General features: G+C 45.2%; 1 protein-coding gene across 2 annotated transcripts in view; it reads left to right on the forward strand.

The window, feature by feature from the left end:
• The window catches only part of LAMA5 (laminin subunit alpha 5), a 191,357-nt gene that overhangs the window by 99,703 nt on the left and 75,315 nt on the right, over window positions 1–16,339 (forward strand). The window contains exons 2-16 of one of the 2 annotated variants that reach the window (XM_083507293.1): window positions 9–99; window positions 785–919; window positions 1,296–1,358; window positions 1,537–1,677; window positions 2,597–2,734; window positions 3,338–3,472; window positions 4,639–4,773; window positions 6,245–6,382; window positions 7,659–7,711; window positions 8,728–8,827; window positions 9,559–9,611; window positions 10,488–10,593; window positions 11,945–12,044; window positions 12,892–13,048; window positions 16,001–16,139. In XM_083507293.1, the coding sequence (XP_083363419.1) occupies window positions 16,083–16,139 (57 nt within the window). In that variant the 5' untranslated portion in view covers window positions 9–99; window positions 785–919; window positions 1,296–1,358; ... (10 more) ...; window positions 12,892–13,048; window positions 16,001–16,082. The remainder of the gene's footprint in view (window positions 1–8; window positions 100–784; window positions 920–1,295; window positions 1,359–1,536; window positions 1,678–2,596; window positions 2,735–3,337; window positions 3,473–4,638; window positions 4,774–6,244; window positions 6,383–7,658; window positions 7,712–8,727; window positions 8,828–9,558; window positions 9,612–10,487; window positions 10,594–11,944; window positions 12,045–12,891; window positions 13,049–16,000; window positions 16,140–16,339) is intronic. The other variant, XM_083507292.1, reaches the window with a different exon arrangement.

Genomic DNA, 16,339 nt, shown 5'->3' on the forward strand with positions numbered 1-16,339 from the left:
TTTTTCAGCATCACACAGCGGGTGTCAATTGCGAGAGGTGCAGCCCAGGATACTATAAATCCCCAGACCATCAAATAGATTCACCATACATTTGCTATCGTGAGTATGCTTCCTCATGTACATCATAGATATAGTCCAGTATCCAAAAGTGACATGTACAGTGTTGTGTTCACCCTGTACCTTTGCCAACCCCCCCCCCAAATGCTGGGGGCTCTGCAGAGCAGAACCCCATAAACTGCTGTTGAGAGAGAGAAAATGCTGTTGAGGGAGGGAAAAACTGACTTTTTGCTACGTCTTGTGTGCTCTGAAGCCGTTCTCTAAATCTCCATGTCTTAAGCTTCGGTTACACAATGCCAAGGTAACAAGCTCTTCTTATGTTCTTACCTTGCCCATAGTTTCTGGATTGTATTCTTAATTTCTGGGGTTGATTATTTCATGCCAAATAGTGGTGGTGATGGGATTAGGATTTTTCAGAAGCTGTATTGAGACGCATCTGCTGATATTGTGGTTTGACCAGAGTATGTTTTAGGCAATGCAGGAGAACGGGCAAGAAATATTTGTGGTTTAGGAAGGGTCAGGATATCATACACCAGACGGATGAGGTATAAATAAAAAATTCTTCTTCTTCCTCCTCTTTCTTCTTCTTCTTCTTCACCTTAGCCCATAGTAAATGTGGGTCTCCCTTTGAAGAGCAGCCCTGCTAACCATACCGTGGACCAATGTTTACTTCCTGCTTCTGGTTTGAACTGGCAGAGGGAGTTCATTGTAATTTCTCCCCTTCCAGGTTGCAATTGCGACTCAGACTTCACAGATGGCACCTGTGAGGACCTCACTGGCCGCTGTTACTGCAAGCCGAATTACACAGGGGAGCATTGCGACTCATGTGCAGATGGCTACGTGGAGTTCCCGCACTGTTATCGTACGTATTGCTTTCACAGCCCATGAGGCCTTTCACCATAAGCTAAGCGCTGTGAGTTTCCAGAGGCCAACATTCTGGTCCTTGCCATGTTTGTGATGGAGCCTGTTTCAGGCTCTCTTTTTTGGATTACTACACAGCAGCCTTGGCCTCTGGCTTCCAAAAATCCACTTCTTACAGTGTCTTGCTAAACCTATTCATGGGATTGCTGGTGGTGTGTGTGACTTAGAGAGTTATAGAGCGCATAATTTAATATTTTGGAACCTAGAAGGGCTTATTTACAGAGGACTGGATTTATTTTCGACTAATGCATAGTGATGAATTTGTTACTTTTCTTGAGCATGGAACTAACATTTCCATTGTCTTTCCCTTCATTTAGCTGAACCAGTTTACTCGTACAATGACACTGGAGAGCAAGTCCTCCCAGCTGGGCAGATAATAAGTAAGCACGTCTTCCTGTCCCCCCCCCATCCCTACTTTTAAGAAATTACTATGCCTCCTTTTACTATGGTTGGTCCCTTAAGATCATTGCAGTAGTAACTTGTTGGCAATTGGGAGTCCTGGTGTACCATGCACACATTTAGCTTAATCCTGTTTTCTTCCCTCTTGCCACTTTCCAGACTGCGACTGCAATGTTGCCGGGACAAGAGGGAACGCCTGCCGGAAAGATGCTCAAACGGGGCTGTGTTTGTGCAAACCCAACTTCCAAGGGACTCAATGTGACCAGTGTGTGCCCGGGTACTATGGACCAGGTTGCCAACGTGAGTAAACGAAGCCAGTGGGTTCTGCTGAACTCATAGGGAGCCCTCCTGGGGCTGAGAGTTGAGAGAGTAGGCTTGCTTTTGTCGTTGTGGTGCTGTGGTTGCAACAGAGCTTTCAGTTTGCAGAGCTTTTCATAAGCCAGTGGTGGCCAAACTCGTCCCTCCAGCTGTTTTGGGACTACAACTCCCATCATCCCGAGCTAACAGAACTAGTGATCAGGGATGATGGGAATTGTAGTCCCAGAACATCTGGAGGGCTGAGTTTGGCCACCACTTTCATAAGCCAAAACTACAACCCTTTGTCTCCAAGGAATGTATAGTCTAAAGGTATAGTATAGTCTAAAGGAATGTATAGTCTAAAGGGCAGGCTTATGAGAACATAGGAGCCAACTCTTGGGGGCATCGGCCTCCACAATGTAATATTTGAGGGAGCCGGACAACTCCCCCCCCCCCCAGTTGATGGGCATTCCCATCCAAATGGTGTGTGTGTGCCACACCATGTGATTGATTATATGGGGCGGGGCTTACCTGGGCCCTCACAATATTTTATTCAAGTTGGCCCCCCTGTCTGAGATCTACTTTGTTTTTCACTAGAACCCCAGGGTCTACCAATCAGAGCCTTATCCAAAAGACATTGTGGGCAGTATCCAGCTAAGTCCTACTCAGAGCAGGTCCTTTAAAATAAATGGACAAGATACTTAAGCCTATTTATTTCAATGGGCAACTAACACGGGATACATTCCACGTTTTAGAATTTGAAGAGCTTGGTACCCCAGAATTCATTTTGAGTACCAGAAATGAAATCTCAGTTTTGTCCCTATGGATGTGAATAAAAACTTTGAATCAGATATGTCTGCTAATTGCTGTTTTGCAGCGAAGTGCACCCAAATAACCGTTTGTTTGTCTTTTGCTCCCACAGCATGCCAGTGCTCTGGTCCTGGTTACTATGATGGCACATGTGACAGTGAGACTGGCCAGTGTCTTTGTCGAGGTGGATTTGAAGGCTACACGTGCGATCAGTGTGCCCCTGGCTACTTCAACTACCCACTGTGCCAGCGTGAGTTTTCAGACACAGCAGAATTAATCACTGTGGGCTTTAGCAAGTGTATGCTCTGCAAACGCCTGCATCTTTCTCAGTTCTCACGAGTTCCTGTTGGTTGCACAGGGGCATTTCGGTATGTGTAGGCAGTGTACAGTGAAGTCTCTCTAAAGCTCAGTGGCTGTACTTGCACCCTTCCTCATCCTTCCACTGGAATCCTGTTTGGGTTTGTTCCTTCCCCCTTGCTCTGCCACTATACCAGTATTAGTCAAAAAGCTGAACATTATTTGAAAAACACAAAACTGGAAGCAGAACAAATTCTGCTAAGCCAAGCAATTATATGAAAATATTTTTCATTGTCTAATGCCAATAGGACGACAAGATTTTCATTTCCTTAGTACAAAATTTGTGTTTATTTTTTAAACCCAGCATAGATTCTTGAGTATGGGTTGGTGGGTGCAGATCCCGATTTCATTAGACCTGGCATTGTTCTGTCCCTTGTGTGCTCCCAAACACCTATCCTATTAGCCTGCTTGGCCCATACTTAACCTTTGCAGTGATGCTCAAGTTCTCTATTTGAGACCCCAAAGTTCTGAACCCTGGATATTATTTTCGTTGCAGTTTGTGGCTGCAGTGCTGTTGGGACATTGCCAGAAGGCTGCGATGCCTCTGGAAGGTGCTTCTGCAGGCCTGAATATGTCGGGCCTCACTGTGACCAGTGCAGCGTTGGATATCACTCATACCCTCACTGCCAAGGTATGCCAGGTTGTGAAACGGCTAGCAGGGAAGAGGCAGATTCTGTAATTAATTGACACGAAATAAAGAAGTCTCTCTTCTATCAAATCAAGACCTAAGGAAAGGGTGTTATCTGCCACTGTTGTTGTGAAGAAAATCTCGGAAATGGGTGCAGTGCATCTGCTAAAACCTGGGGTATTTCCCCTCCCCCTCATGTGCATTAGATACCTCCAAGTGGAGCTAGTTTCCTCTATTGCTCGAAGGCAGAGAACTGTGACTTCAAAGGACACTCCAGGCTTTCCCTTCCTGTTGACGTCTCAGTTCACTTCCTGCCTTTGTTCGGAGCAGAACACAGCTCTCCCTTGTATTTTCCAACTTAAGATCTGCCCTCTTTTCCTTGTGATTCTTCCTTTTGTCTTTCTGACTCCTGTTCTTTTCAGATTATCTATACCTTGGCATCCTTTCTGATTCAGTAGTATCAGTGTTCTCTTCAGAAACAGGAATGTTACCAAGCAGTATTTAGGGAATTCGTACCTGCATATTGCCTGTAATTTAAAATGGGGGGGGGAAGGTATCCAGACACATTAAAGCCCCCTAAAAGTATTTATGTGACAATGCCAGCTATCACATGGCCCTGCCACCTAATAGGTACAAAGGCTCATCAATGCTAGTCAGCTGTGTGTATGGACATGGCTATTGGAACCTGCTTGTTCTAGAACAGTGTGAGGAACCTTCACCCCTCCAGGTCTTGTTGAATGACAGCTCACATCATCCCAGGTCCTTGATCCTGCTTGCTGGGTCTGCTGGGCCTTAAGAGTAAAGAATAGAATCATGGAAGGGACCATGAGGGTCATCTAGTCCAACCCCCTGCAATGCAGGAATCTTTTCCCCAACGCGGGTCTTGAACTCACAACCCTGAGATTAAGAGTCTCATTCTCTTCCAACCGAGCTGTGGTTCAGCAACATCTGGAGGGCCAAGGGTTCCTTCTACAAGGACACATAGCTTGTCTCAGGAGGGAAAGTTCAGCTGCCTGTTAAGAGAATGTGGCATTTGGTTTGGAATGAAACAATTAATTTTACAAGCAGACAAAATAATCACATTTTCCAAGCGTGTGAAAAGCATGTTGGTGCCCTCGCTTATTGACTTCTGCAACCTCTTTGTGTGCTTTCCTCACCACCCCCCACAGCTTGCTCCTGCGACCCCCGGGGTGCTCTGGACAACGACTGCAGCCCTGTTGGTCAGTGCCATTGCCACTCAAATTATATAGGCCACACATGCAACCAGTGTGCCCCAGGCTTTTATGGGTACCCTACCTGTACAGGTGAGTCATGTTGCTATACCAACTCTGCAGTTCTTTGAGTTCACAAGGGTCTTTGACTTCAATCCCTTTTATAATTTGGTTGCAGGAGTATGTATGCTTTATTACATGAGTTTTTTGTGTTTGCTTCTTTGAAAATGATGTGAAAAAAGGAGTAGAGAGGTTACACAGGTAAACGGTTGGAAAAATCATAGGATTAGGATACTATTCTCCGTGCATTATTAGCCATCCTCATTCCATTCAAGATGGCATGCAATACAAATATGCACATGTGGTTAGATTTCATTGCTCGTTATCAAAGAATTGCTGTAGGATGCACTGTCCCTGAGTCACACAGCTGATAGCTTCTAACACTTTTATATTCTCTTCCTCTGCTAAATGTGGAAAACGTGATCTCTGGCCAACTGGCTTGGCATTAGCTTCCAGTGCTGATATTGGCAGTGTGTTTTTGAAGATGCTGGAAGCTTAGATCTCACGGATGTGGTGGAAGAAGGCCATTCATTTATTTTGTTCCTCGTTTATTAGCACCTAAAAAATGCATGGTGCAATAGAAACAAGTATTGAGAGAGGAACATAGGCACGATGCAGGGCAAAGTCTTAAAGGCCATAAATTGCCGTACTATAATAAAACAATCAAACATTTCCTTTTCTTAGGTGGCAACAGTTATGTTAAGCGTTTCCCAGTTTAAAGTCTTTGTTGGCCTAAGATGCTCTTTAGGTGTTATATGTAAAAAAAAATAAAAAAAAATTGCATGCCCATTTTAGAGTTTCATTCACTCAAGGCAAGAGGGAGGGGACCTTTCTAATCCCAAGGGCCGTGTTCCCTTTTATGCAACCTTCCAAGGGTCACATTCCAATGGTGTGCGAGGCTAGAGGCAAAAGTGAACAGAATATTAGATGTGAATTACACCTTTGTGCAGCAGGCTAGTTGCTTCACTTACACACATCCCTCTCTGTCTCTCATACAGGCAAATAAGATTGGTCTCAACTAGGGCCACGGCCTTTTCAGTACTGGCCCCGACTTGGTGGAACGCTCTGTCACAAGAGACTAGGGCCCTGCGGGACGAGACATCTTTCCGCAGGGCCGGCAAGACAGAGCTGTTCCACCTGGCCTTTGGTTTGGACTCAGTTTGACTCTTATGTTTCCCTCCCCTTATGGTTTTGATCTATGGGACAACAACAACAACAACAACAACAACAACAACAACAACAACAACAACAACAACAACAACAAAATGAGGTGCCGGTACTGCATTCCCTTGAGTACCTTCTGGGGGGAGCACTGCAGGCACCTATATAAAAAATGGAAGTTCTTAAGAAAAAACAGTTGTTTTCTCTCCCGTTTTTGTGGTATTTTATGATGGCGCCGCCAACTATGGTTTACATGGGTCCTTACTTTAAAAGTCTTACTGTCTGTCCTAACGCTTTCTGGCCTGTCTTTTTTTTTTTTTTTTTTTTTTTGCATCCTCCTCAGCTTGCCACTGTTCCCCAGAAGGCTCTCTCTATGGCACCTGTGATCAGGAGACGGGGCAGTGCAGTTGTCGGCAGAGAGTAATGGGGCAGCGCTGTGATACCTGCATTCCTGGGGCTTACGGTTTCCCGCAGTGTGAAGGTAGCTCCGCCTATTCCACTTGCTGTACAGCTTTCTGTGTCACACAAGCATGAACTCTTTATGTACCTCAGTACCCAAAGCCCCAGGCAGCATCAGCATTGCTTGATTAGAAACAAAAAAGTAAATAAACGTGAATAGTGTGGAAACGAAAAATTGCTAAAATTAATGGATTTTAATGCAGAGCTCATCCGCTAACTTCACTTGGCAGATCAATTTGCTTTTCACTTTTTTTGTAATAATTTTTTACTGGTTTTCATCAGTGTATGTCAGGGAACTGACATCAGAGGCACGGGAGAAGGAGAGGGTCTCTGATTCTGCAGGAGAAGGTCCCAGTGCAAGGGGGAGACTCAGCTGGGAAGAAGGGGAAGGGAATAAGTGCAACACCAGGGATCCAGGAGAGCAACGGGACAGGGAGGTGCAGGGGCTCCAGGACTCTTTGTTGGAAGATAGTGAGGAGAGCCCAGGCACCCCACTGCCCACGCCCACCCTGCGCAGGAGACTCCCGCGCAGTGAGAGGCGGAGACGATTGGGCGTCAAACAACTCTTATGTTGGCAGCGCTTTAAGAAACGCCCACAGACAGATTCTACGAGTGACTAAGGGCAGCCACGCTGAGATGGGCTGTGCAGTCCGGAGGGTTTAACCAGGCAAACTAATGCTCAAACGGAGCAGGATTACGCACGAGTAACTCCCAACCACTACAGTGTATAAACAAAACAGGAAGTTTCCTCCGTGCTTTTCACTTTGTTAAGTGCTGCTTTGGAATGGTTTTTCCTGAGCTCTGATACCACTTTTTCTTTTGCTCAGTGCCAATCACAAGCCAGTAGCTGCCCCACCAGAACCATAATACAGTTAAAGTATCATCCAGGAAAACTCTGTATTGCTTTTTATCCTATTTTATATTGAATTCATTTATATACGGCTGAACATTTTCAAAAACAAACAAAAACATTTCCTAAGTGGTTTTACACCCTGTGTTAAAAACAACAAATAGAACATTGGGAAATATTAGAATAAATGAAAATCAAATATAAAATTAAAAACCCCCACAAATTTAAAGCATTATAACTAACAGGAAAACAAAAAATATTTTCTTAAACATAAAGAACAATCAATACAAGTAAACTCGAAAAACAAAAACACAATAGAAAATCCACGTATAAAGTATTAATAGTGACTAAACTGCATCTAATCTTTCCCCACTTGGCTGATTCCATTTGTTATAGGAGTGCTGGCTCTTATCTGTTTATGTGGTTGTTTTTCTCTCTCTTGTTTCAGTGGGCTCTTGTAATCCTGCGGGGCTTGCAAATGCAGACCCTTCCCTGCCAGTGGTGAGTACTTCCTGTTTCTGTTGGATCTTAGTTTTGATTATTTTATTTTTTTATGCATCATGTTGAATTTTTGAAATTTATTATACACCTCATTGAGTGTCCTGAAAACTGGCATCTCCGCATCATCCAAAAGAGTGGGTGCTTTGCATTCAGGAGGTTTGAGGTTCAATCTCTGGCGTCTCTGATTGAAAGACCAGGTAGCAGGTGATGGTGAAGAACTTTGGGCTAGATTTATCTACCCAGTTCCGTAAGCAGAAACCAGTACAAGGATTCCCGCTTGTGCAGCAGGGCTTTGCTGCCACCAGAACCAAGCACAAGGGGAAGAGATGTGAGCCAGTGTAGTATAGTGGTTAAGAGCGGTAGACTCGTAATCTGGTGAACCGGGTTCGCTTCCCCGCTCCTCCACCTGCAGCTGCTGGGTGACCTTGGGCCAGTCACACTTCTTTGAAGTCTCTCAGCCTCACTCACCTCACAGAGTGTTTGTTGTGGGGGAGGAAGGGAAAGGAGAATGTTAGCCACTTTGAAACTCCTTTGGGTAGTGATAAAGCGGGATATCAAATCCAAATTCTTCTTTGTCTTCCTTTGGGCAAGCAGGCAGATCAAGGAAATGATCTCCTTAGCGCAACATTGAATTCTGCCTGAGGCTCTGAATGGTGCCACTGCCAGAGAGTAAACAATACAGTTCTAGATGGACATAAGGCAGCTTCCTGAGTTCCTAATCTACATTGCCTTTGATTGTCTTGATCATGGGTAGGCAAACTAAGGCCCGGGGGCTGGATCCGGCCCAGTCGCCTTCTAAATCCGGCCCATGGGCGGTCTGGGAACCAGCCTGTTTTTACATGAGTAGAATGTGTGCTTTTATTTAAAACGCATCTCTGGGTTATTTGTGGGGCGTAGGAATTCAATCATTCCACCCCCTCCAAAATATAGACCGCTCCCACCCCCCCAGCTGAAAAAATTTGCTGACCCCTGGTCTCTCTCTCTCTCTCTGCTTCCCCCTTTCCCCTCCTCCTCAGGGGTCCTGCGAATGTCGAGCCTATGTGGAAGGTGAAGCTTGCGATAGGTGCAAACCGCTCTACTGGAACCTGACTCCAGATAACCCATTTGGATGCATGAGTAAGACCCCTTCCCATGTCATTCTTCCAGGAAGCCGCTCATCCAAGCCTCTCTGGTGATTTAAGGAGAAGAGGGTTCCCATTTCTCCTCTTCATTTTCTGAACACATTGCGGAGGCGAAGCTATCGGGGCAGGGGAAGCCTTTTGACATGGGCCACAGCCAAACAGAATAACTGAGGTGCTCTGGCATCCTTTAATGCTGAATGGAAACAAGGATCAGCAGAGCAAGTATGGGAAGCCAGCAAAACTTGTGCTATCTTAAATTAAGGTGGGCTAAGTTGCCCTTATTCGAAACTCTGTTCAGGAGTGGGGCTGCTGCTGGCTGACCTGGTCTGAACCTGGCAGAGTTAAAACAAGATACTGCAATCAAGTTTGATTTACTCCACTCTTTTTGCTAGTTTCTCTCTCACTGTTTATATCTACCTGTCTGTCTGTCTTTCTGTCTGTCTATATATCTTGGGGGAGCCATCAACTGTCCTGGGGTAGATTAGTACACAGCGTTAGTTTAGACCAGCTCATTCCAAGTTTTTGCTGAATGTCCTCTTTGCCATTACATAGCAGATCAAGAGTTTACAACCACGACTGTGACTTCTGTTTGGGGCTTTTACTGTCCTACTGATTTCTGCCATTTCTGCCTGCCTGTCTGAGGATTAGCTGGCGTCCAGCTAACTTCAAGTTAATTGCTGGATAGACTTGAGGAGTCATCTCACTACCCCTTTCTCTTTCCCCTAGGCTGCCAGTGTGACACCATGGGGACAGTTGCAGGTGTTGCTGAATGCCAGCAAGTAAGTTTCACACCGTGTGATGAAATCCACTCTGAGGTCCCAGCTAGGGCCCAGGTCCTGCCAGGAGAAACACTCGCCTTGATGCCTTTTTTACCTTGAAACATATCATCCCAAGTGGAACAAGCCATTATAAATCTCATCTTAACTCCTGGTCTACAGAGCAATCCTGCTGCTTCCTGACTCTTTACCAGTGCATTTTGGCAAATGCACACCAGATGACCAGAAGCATTCTGGAGATATTTTACTTTTCGTGCAACAGCATTATTACAACACTGATTTATTTAGAAATTTGTTGCCTGCTTTTCATTATCAAGTAATCCCCAAACAGGGCACAGTCCTAATAAAACACAATCTGATCATACAACCAATCAGTGAACAATGAAGCCGTCAAAACAGGCAAGAGCACAAAGATATAAACTAAGTGTGGCGTCACAGATTTAACCAAAAGCCTGAGCGAATATGTTGATCCTCATCTCACTTGGTGCAAAAAGCTTATAACTTTGTGCCAACTGTCTCTAAGGTGGGAGTTCCGTGATCGAGGTGCCTCTTGAGTTATACTTGATTTATTCCAATGCAAGGCATGGGCAATAAAACAGGCATTGCTTTTATTTTCTATTGCTTTCATGAAGTTTCAGTAAATGACACGATGTTCTTCTAATATTTCTGTGAGCATTAGGGCTACAGCAGAGGTTTCTGGTTGTTGTTTTTAGGGCAAAGCAGAGCAGCTGCTGTTGCAGTTCACAGCCTTTGTCCCCTTTCTCATTCTTTCACTCCTCATCTTTCTTTGCCCATACAAGAAAAGCCAGCTAAGGACAGGGAGGTTAATTTTGGGGAGCTGCCGCAGGCTGATATTAACATGTGGCCTGTGTCTCCTAGGGCGACGGACACTGCTTCTGCAAGCCCAATACCTGTGGTCAGTTCTGTTCAACTTGTAAAGAAGGATACTACAACCTGGAGAGCGGGAATTACTTTGGCTGTCAAGGTGTGTTCTTTTTTTCCTGTATCATGCTGCTATCTGTTAGCCATTGGGTGGGGCAAAAGTCACAGAGCCCATTAGCTGGAACAGTTGTCCTGTCAACATGGGAAGCAGGGTTCCAGTGCGGGGAGGACATATTAAGGGAAAGAACAGATTTACTCAAGACTTGGTCTCTGTTAGATTAAAAATAATGATAGAGTGAATCTTTCTCTCTCCATCCTTCTGAAATTTTGACTGGCTATATGTTGTGTTGTCCTTCCTCCCAGGTATTTCTTTGCATTTTGTGGGTTGGCTTAGAAATCGTTTCCCCCTCCTTTCCAATTATTGCCAAATTCGTGCACAGCCAGTCATGCACTTCTTTTATATACAGATACATATATACACCTCCAACCCTCATATACACCTAGCTCAAACCTCATCAAGGTAGTTAAAAAAAGGCGTGGGGGGAGGAAGATCTTGACACCTTTTAAGGAGGTCAGCTGTAGCATCAGATCAAAGGAAAGGAAGGAGGTAAAGAAGTCTCTTTAGAGAAGATTGATGGAAAGGTTGGTGGTGCAGACGCTCAGGCTTTAAAAATCAATTTCAAAAAAGTCAAAAAGGTAGAGGAAAACGAGCAAGCCCAGATGAAAGGAGTTGAAAAAGGTTTATTGAAACAGGCATTACTGAGAGACGTTGATTAAACTGGTACCTATTTTATGATATACTGTATTTTTCCGTGTATAAGACTAGGTTTCCCCCTAAAAAATAATGTCAAAAATTAGGGGGCGTCTTATACACAGGGCCATCTCCCCCCCCCCCCATTTTCTTAAATCTGAGTCCCCCAAAATAGAGGACGTCTTATACATGGGGGCATCTTATAGATGGAAAAATATGGTACTTTGTTTTTAGACCAAGAGAATGGAAGTTGAGCTTAGATCAAAGCCGGACACTGTATTGGGTACAGATTGAGCAGCTTCTTGATGTACAACAGAACAAAGCGTGCTAAAATTGGCTGGGTTGTTGTCCTTCATCAGTAATACAAACAGATACATCTATGGCACTGAAAGGACCGGGAGTATCCATTGCTGTCTATTTTTATTAACTATGCAAGGCTGTATCCTTGGATGAGTTAGGATTATGGGGAGTGGTCTGCAAACGGTGATGGGGAGACTGCCTGGTAGGGAAACATCAGGCATAGCTTCTGAAATAGAACAGGGAGGCAGTGGAAACGGATCCAGGCAGGGCCAGAAGCCAACGCGAAAGCAGATACAATGGAATAAAAATAGTGTGCCATGCCACTGTAACTCCCTTTGGTGCCAGGCTATTTGGGGCCCGTTAGCAACTGCAGAATGTAAAGACGTGTGCTTCCTATCTACAGGATGCCACTGTGACATCGGTGGGGCAGCCGGACCGGCGTGTGACGAGAAGACTGGATCCTGTCGCTGCAGGCTGAATACGCAAGGCCCCACTTGCACTCAGTAAGAGGCTGGCTGCAGCTGCGATGGGCAAACCTGTGGCGTTAGCTGCCTTGTTGTCTTGGATTTCAAACCCAGCATTAGCGTTCTGTGTATTCAGTGGGTGGGGTGGAGAATGTGAATGGGTCATTTGGGGGAACAGACTAAGTGAGATGTGCATAGATGATGTAAAAGGTTCTTCACCTATGTGTGTGGTGTGCAGGTTTTTAAGTGGGGGCAGGGGGAATCTGACTGAAGGGGAACATGATACAGTGGTACCTTGGGTTAAGAACTTAATTCATTCTGGAGGTCTGTTCTTAACCTGAAACTGTTCTTTAGCTAATGGGGCCTCCTGCTGCTGCCATGCCGCCACAGAGCGATTTCTGTTCTCATCCTGAAGCAAATTTCTTAACCCGAGGTACTATTTCTGGGTTAGTGGAGTCTGTAACCTGAAGCGTCTGTAACCCGAGGTACCACTGCACAGGTTTATAAAATTATGAAAAGAATTCCTCTCCCCCCCCCTTCTGCCAGAAATCTTGTGAAGTTGATTGGTTGGAGAGGTAAGGAGGGAAAATATCCTGACGGTCATCTATTCCAATCCTCTGCAATGCACGAATGTGTCTGTGGCCTGTGTATAAAACATGAAAAGCTGCATGTCATTTATGTAATCATTCTGGGCAGATGATAGGTATTTTCTTGGGGTATGGATGCAAATGTCCTAAGCTAGAGTGACTGACTGCGTTGACTAAATACTAGTTTGGGTTTTTGCTTGCTTAGTTCATCCCAGACATGTTGAAGCTGAGTCTTCCCTACATTGTGGTGCAGATGGAAACCCAGGCTGTTAAGAGTGTGCCTCACTTTTTATCTGCAGACCAGCAATAGACCATTATATCCCTGACCTTCATCACCTGAAATACGAGCTGGAAGAGGGGACTACACTGGATGGACGGCCTGTTCGATTTGGCTACAACCCCTTGGAATTTGAGAATTTCAGCTGGAGAGGATATGCACAAATGTCTTCCATCCAGGTAGGCCTTAACTCCCCACCTCTTTCCTTGGGCACATAGTAAAGGCAGCTTCAAATGTTATGGATTTCACAAGAGCAAAGCACTTCCACACAGAGAAAAAGATAAAAAATATATGCATGCTGAGAAGCTGCAGTCAGCTGCTGCAGCTGCTCATCATCTGTACTCCAAATGTTCCTGCAATGAAATAATGCATGATCCATGCGCGAGTTTCAAGATTTTAATATGTGTAAGTGCTTGCACTATTGGAAATATGTGGCGTTTGAAGTGACTTTCAAGACGAGAGATCTCCTATGCATTTTACCCAAAGGGACTCCTAAAAACAGACAGAGCCCAATGCAAGCAGTCGCTCCATATTTGTGTGCATATGCTTCTACACTGAAAGCCTGTTTGTGCTAATGTGCTCTTTAGGCTTAGAAAGAGAACAGCTGGATGATAGGAGAGGTCCCAAGTCCTGGAACCGCTTCATTATGTCAGCCTTAGTTCATTTAGGGGGAGATGGCCAGGCAGGAACTATATAAGGGGACTGCCAGTTAGAAAGACAACACACAAACAGGTCTCCTAAAGGGCTATTCTCCCTCTTCCTGTTGCAACTCTGCATAACATCTCCCTGCTCCTCAAAGGAAAGGAAAACCCTCTTTGCTTTTTCCTGTGCTGCATGTGGCTTCAGTTGCTCTTTCATCTGTTGAAGAGGGTGGCTTGTTTATTTCAGGCTTTTGTATGCTTGAATGACAAGAGAATGAGACTGTAACATCCGCTGAGCTTGCTCCCACCTGAGATGTTGTTCCTCTCTGAAATCTGGAGACCTCACAGAGAGAAAGTGTTTATGTGTGGTCTGTGTGGTTCATTTGAAACTCTCTTACAGTGGTGCCTCGCAAGACGAAATTAATTCGTTCCGTGAGTTTTTTCGTCTAGCGAATTTTTCGTCTTGCGAAGCACGGTGTCGGAAAAGTTTTGGAAAAGCTTCAAAAATCACCAAAAACCTCAAAAAAGGCTACCACACCATGTTGTATGAGTTTCTCCTCGAAGTCAAGTCGCAAATGTATTAATGGTGTTAAGAAAAAGGAAACAAACTTGCAAAAAACACAAGACCTTTTCGTCTTGCGAAGCAAGCCCATAGGGAAATTCGTCTTGCGAAGCAGCTCAAAAACTGCAAAACCCTTTCGTCTAGCGAGTTTTTTGTCTTGCGAGGCATTCGTCTTGCGGGGCACCACTGTATATGACTTTATTCTTTAGGAGAGGGTTCTTAGATTAAAGATTATTTTTGTTTTATTTCTGCCCCTTAGGAAAATGGGCTTAAGGACAGACTTTCCTTGTTCTCTTTAGATTTTTTTTTATGGTGCCTGCTCTCTCATTCCTTGTGCCATTGTTACAGTCCCACTCTTAGCCTTTAATAGCCAGAGGCTCACAAAAGTGCTCATTCCACAATTTCGTTAATGTCTGAAAGGTGCAAATGAACCTTTGAAGGTAGTCTTTTGTCTTGCTATAGAAACCCCCAGCTTTCTTGGAGAGAGGTACATGCCTTGCTTAGCCTTCTCGGAAATGTCAGCTTGAGCTGGAGCACCACAGCTAATCCGCATATTCAGTTTGCACGTGGTTAATCTGATTTGCATGGATACTTGATGCCAGCCCATTGGTGTGGACAACTCCCAGTCTTTCCACTTGCATTTTCCAATCAGTTAATGTCCCAAACATGGCAGTCTTTATAAATGCCAGGAGATACAAGAGCAAAATTAATTTTAGGCTCATAAGGCCCACACATTTTTGAATGATGCAGTGATGATTTTGAGATTTTTGAAAGTTTGCATGCAGTCTTAGCATCACAGAGAGTTGTGTGTATGTGCACATCTGCCTTCAAGAAAGATACAGGCAGTGCTCCCCTCCCCCCGAAAAATAGGTGCCGGAACTCACCATGAAGTTGTTGCAGTAAGTGCCACACCTTTTAACCAAAAAAAGAGAGGTGCTGGTACTGCGTACTTTTGAGTACCCCCTGAATTAAAAAAACAACAACACTGGATATAGGTGTCCTTAACCACCCATTGGCATTCCTATCCACATCTTTCTCACAATCAGACTGATGTGTAAACTTTTCCCATGTTAGTGTTAGGAATTATTTGCAGGGCTACTTTTGTGATTTTTACTTGCAAAATGGGAAGCAGCCTTCCTAAGGACATCAGAGCCCTGTTGAATCAGACCCTGTGATTTTGCCTAAAGGTAAAGGGACCTCTGACCATTAGGTCCAGTCGTGACTGACTCTGGGGTTGCGGCACTCATCTCGCTTTATTGGCCGAGGGAGCCGGCGTACAGCTTCTGGGTCATGTGGCCAGCATGACTGAGCCGCTTCTCGCGAACCAGAGCAGCGCACGGAAATGCCGTTTCCCTTCCCGCCAGAGCAGTACCTATTTACTTGCACTTTGACGTGCTTTCGAACTGCTAGGTTGGCAGGAGCAAGGACTGACTGAGCAACGGGGGCTCATCCCATTGTGGGGATTCGAACCGCTGACCTTCTGATCGGCAAGCCCTAGGCTCTGTGGTTTAACCCACAGTGCCACCCACGTCTACTCCCCCTTTAATGGCATCTAAGCAGCAGGCCATCTCTGCACCTTGTGGCAATGGGTTATGAATTTTGTATGCACTCGGTGTGCTTCTCTTTAGAAGTCGTCATCTTCTCTCGTCTCTCCCTTTTCTCCCTTCGGTTCTTGACTATGGAATGTCTGTTTCTGGCTGGATAGATAGCCTTAGGTGGAATGTGCAGCGAGTGTTTCAGAGGCATCTTTCCAGGCCATCCCATTAAGAGCAGGATGAGGCTGGCTTGATTTCCTCACCTGCTTTTGGCATGCTGCTTTTGGGAGCAGGAATACGGGAGTGCTGTGCTTGAGCTGGTGGCTGGTGGCAGGTGACGGTGGAGGTTTATTTAAGGTGTGCTCTGCTTCTCTCCCCTTTCTCTCCCACCAGCCCAAGGTAGTGGTGACCCTCAGTGTGACCTCCCCTGACCTGTTCCGCCTCGTCTTCCGCTACGTCAACCGGGGGCCTGCAAATGTGGAAGGGAGGGTCTCAGGCCTTGAGGAAGGAAAGTTTAATGTTTGTGGCAACTGTAAGTGCATTTTTCACTTCTAGACTAACCCCTTTCGAAAACCAGTTGATAAGGAGCCGACCTTTGCTTTTTCTTGCAAAGCAGCATTTTCTTCTCCCTCCCCAAAAGCCACCACCACCACCACTCATTTCGTAGATTTTGGATCTCCTCAAGCAGTTCGCTCTTAGGAACCACAAAGGGTGGGGAACCTAGAGAGGCAA

Source organism: Podarcis liolepis (assembly GCF_965112155.1).
Source record: "Podarcis liolepis genome assembly, chromosome: 6".
NCBI lineage: Eukaryota > Metazoa > Chordata > Lepidosauria > Squamata > Lacertidae > Podarcis > Podarcis liolepis.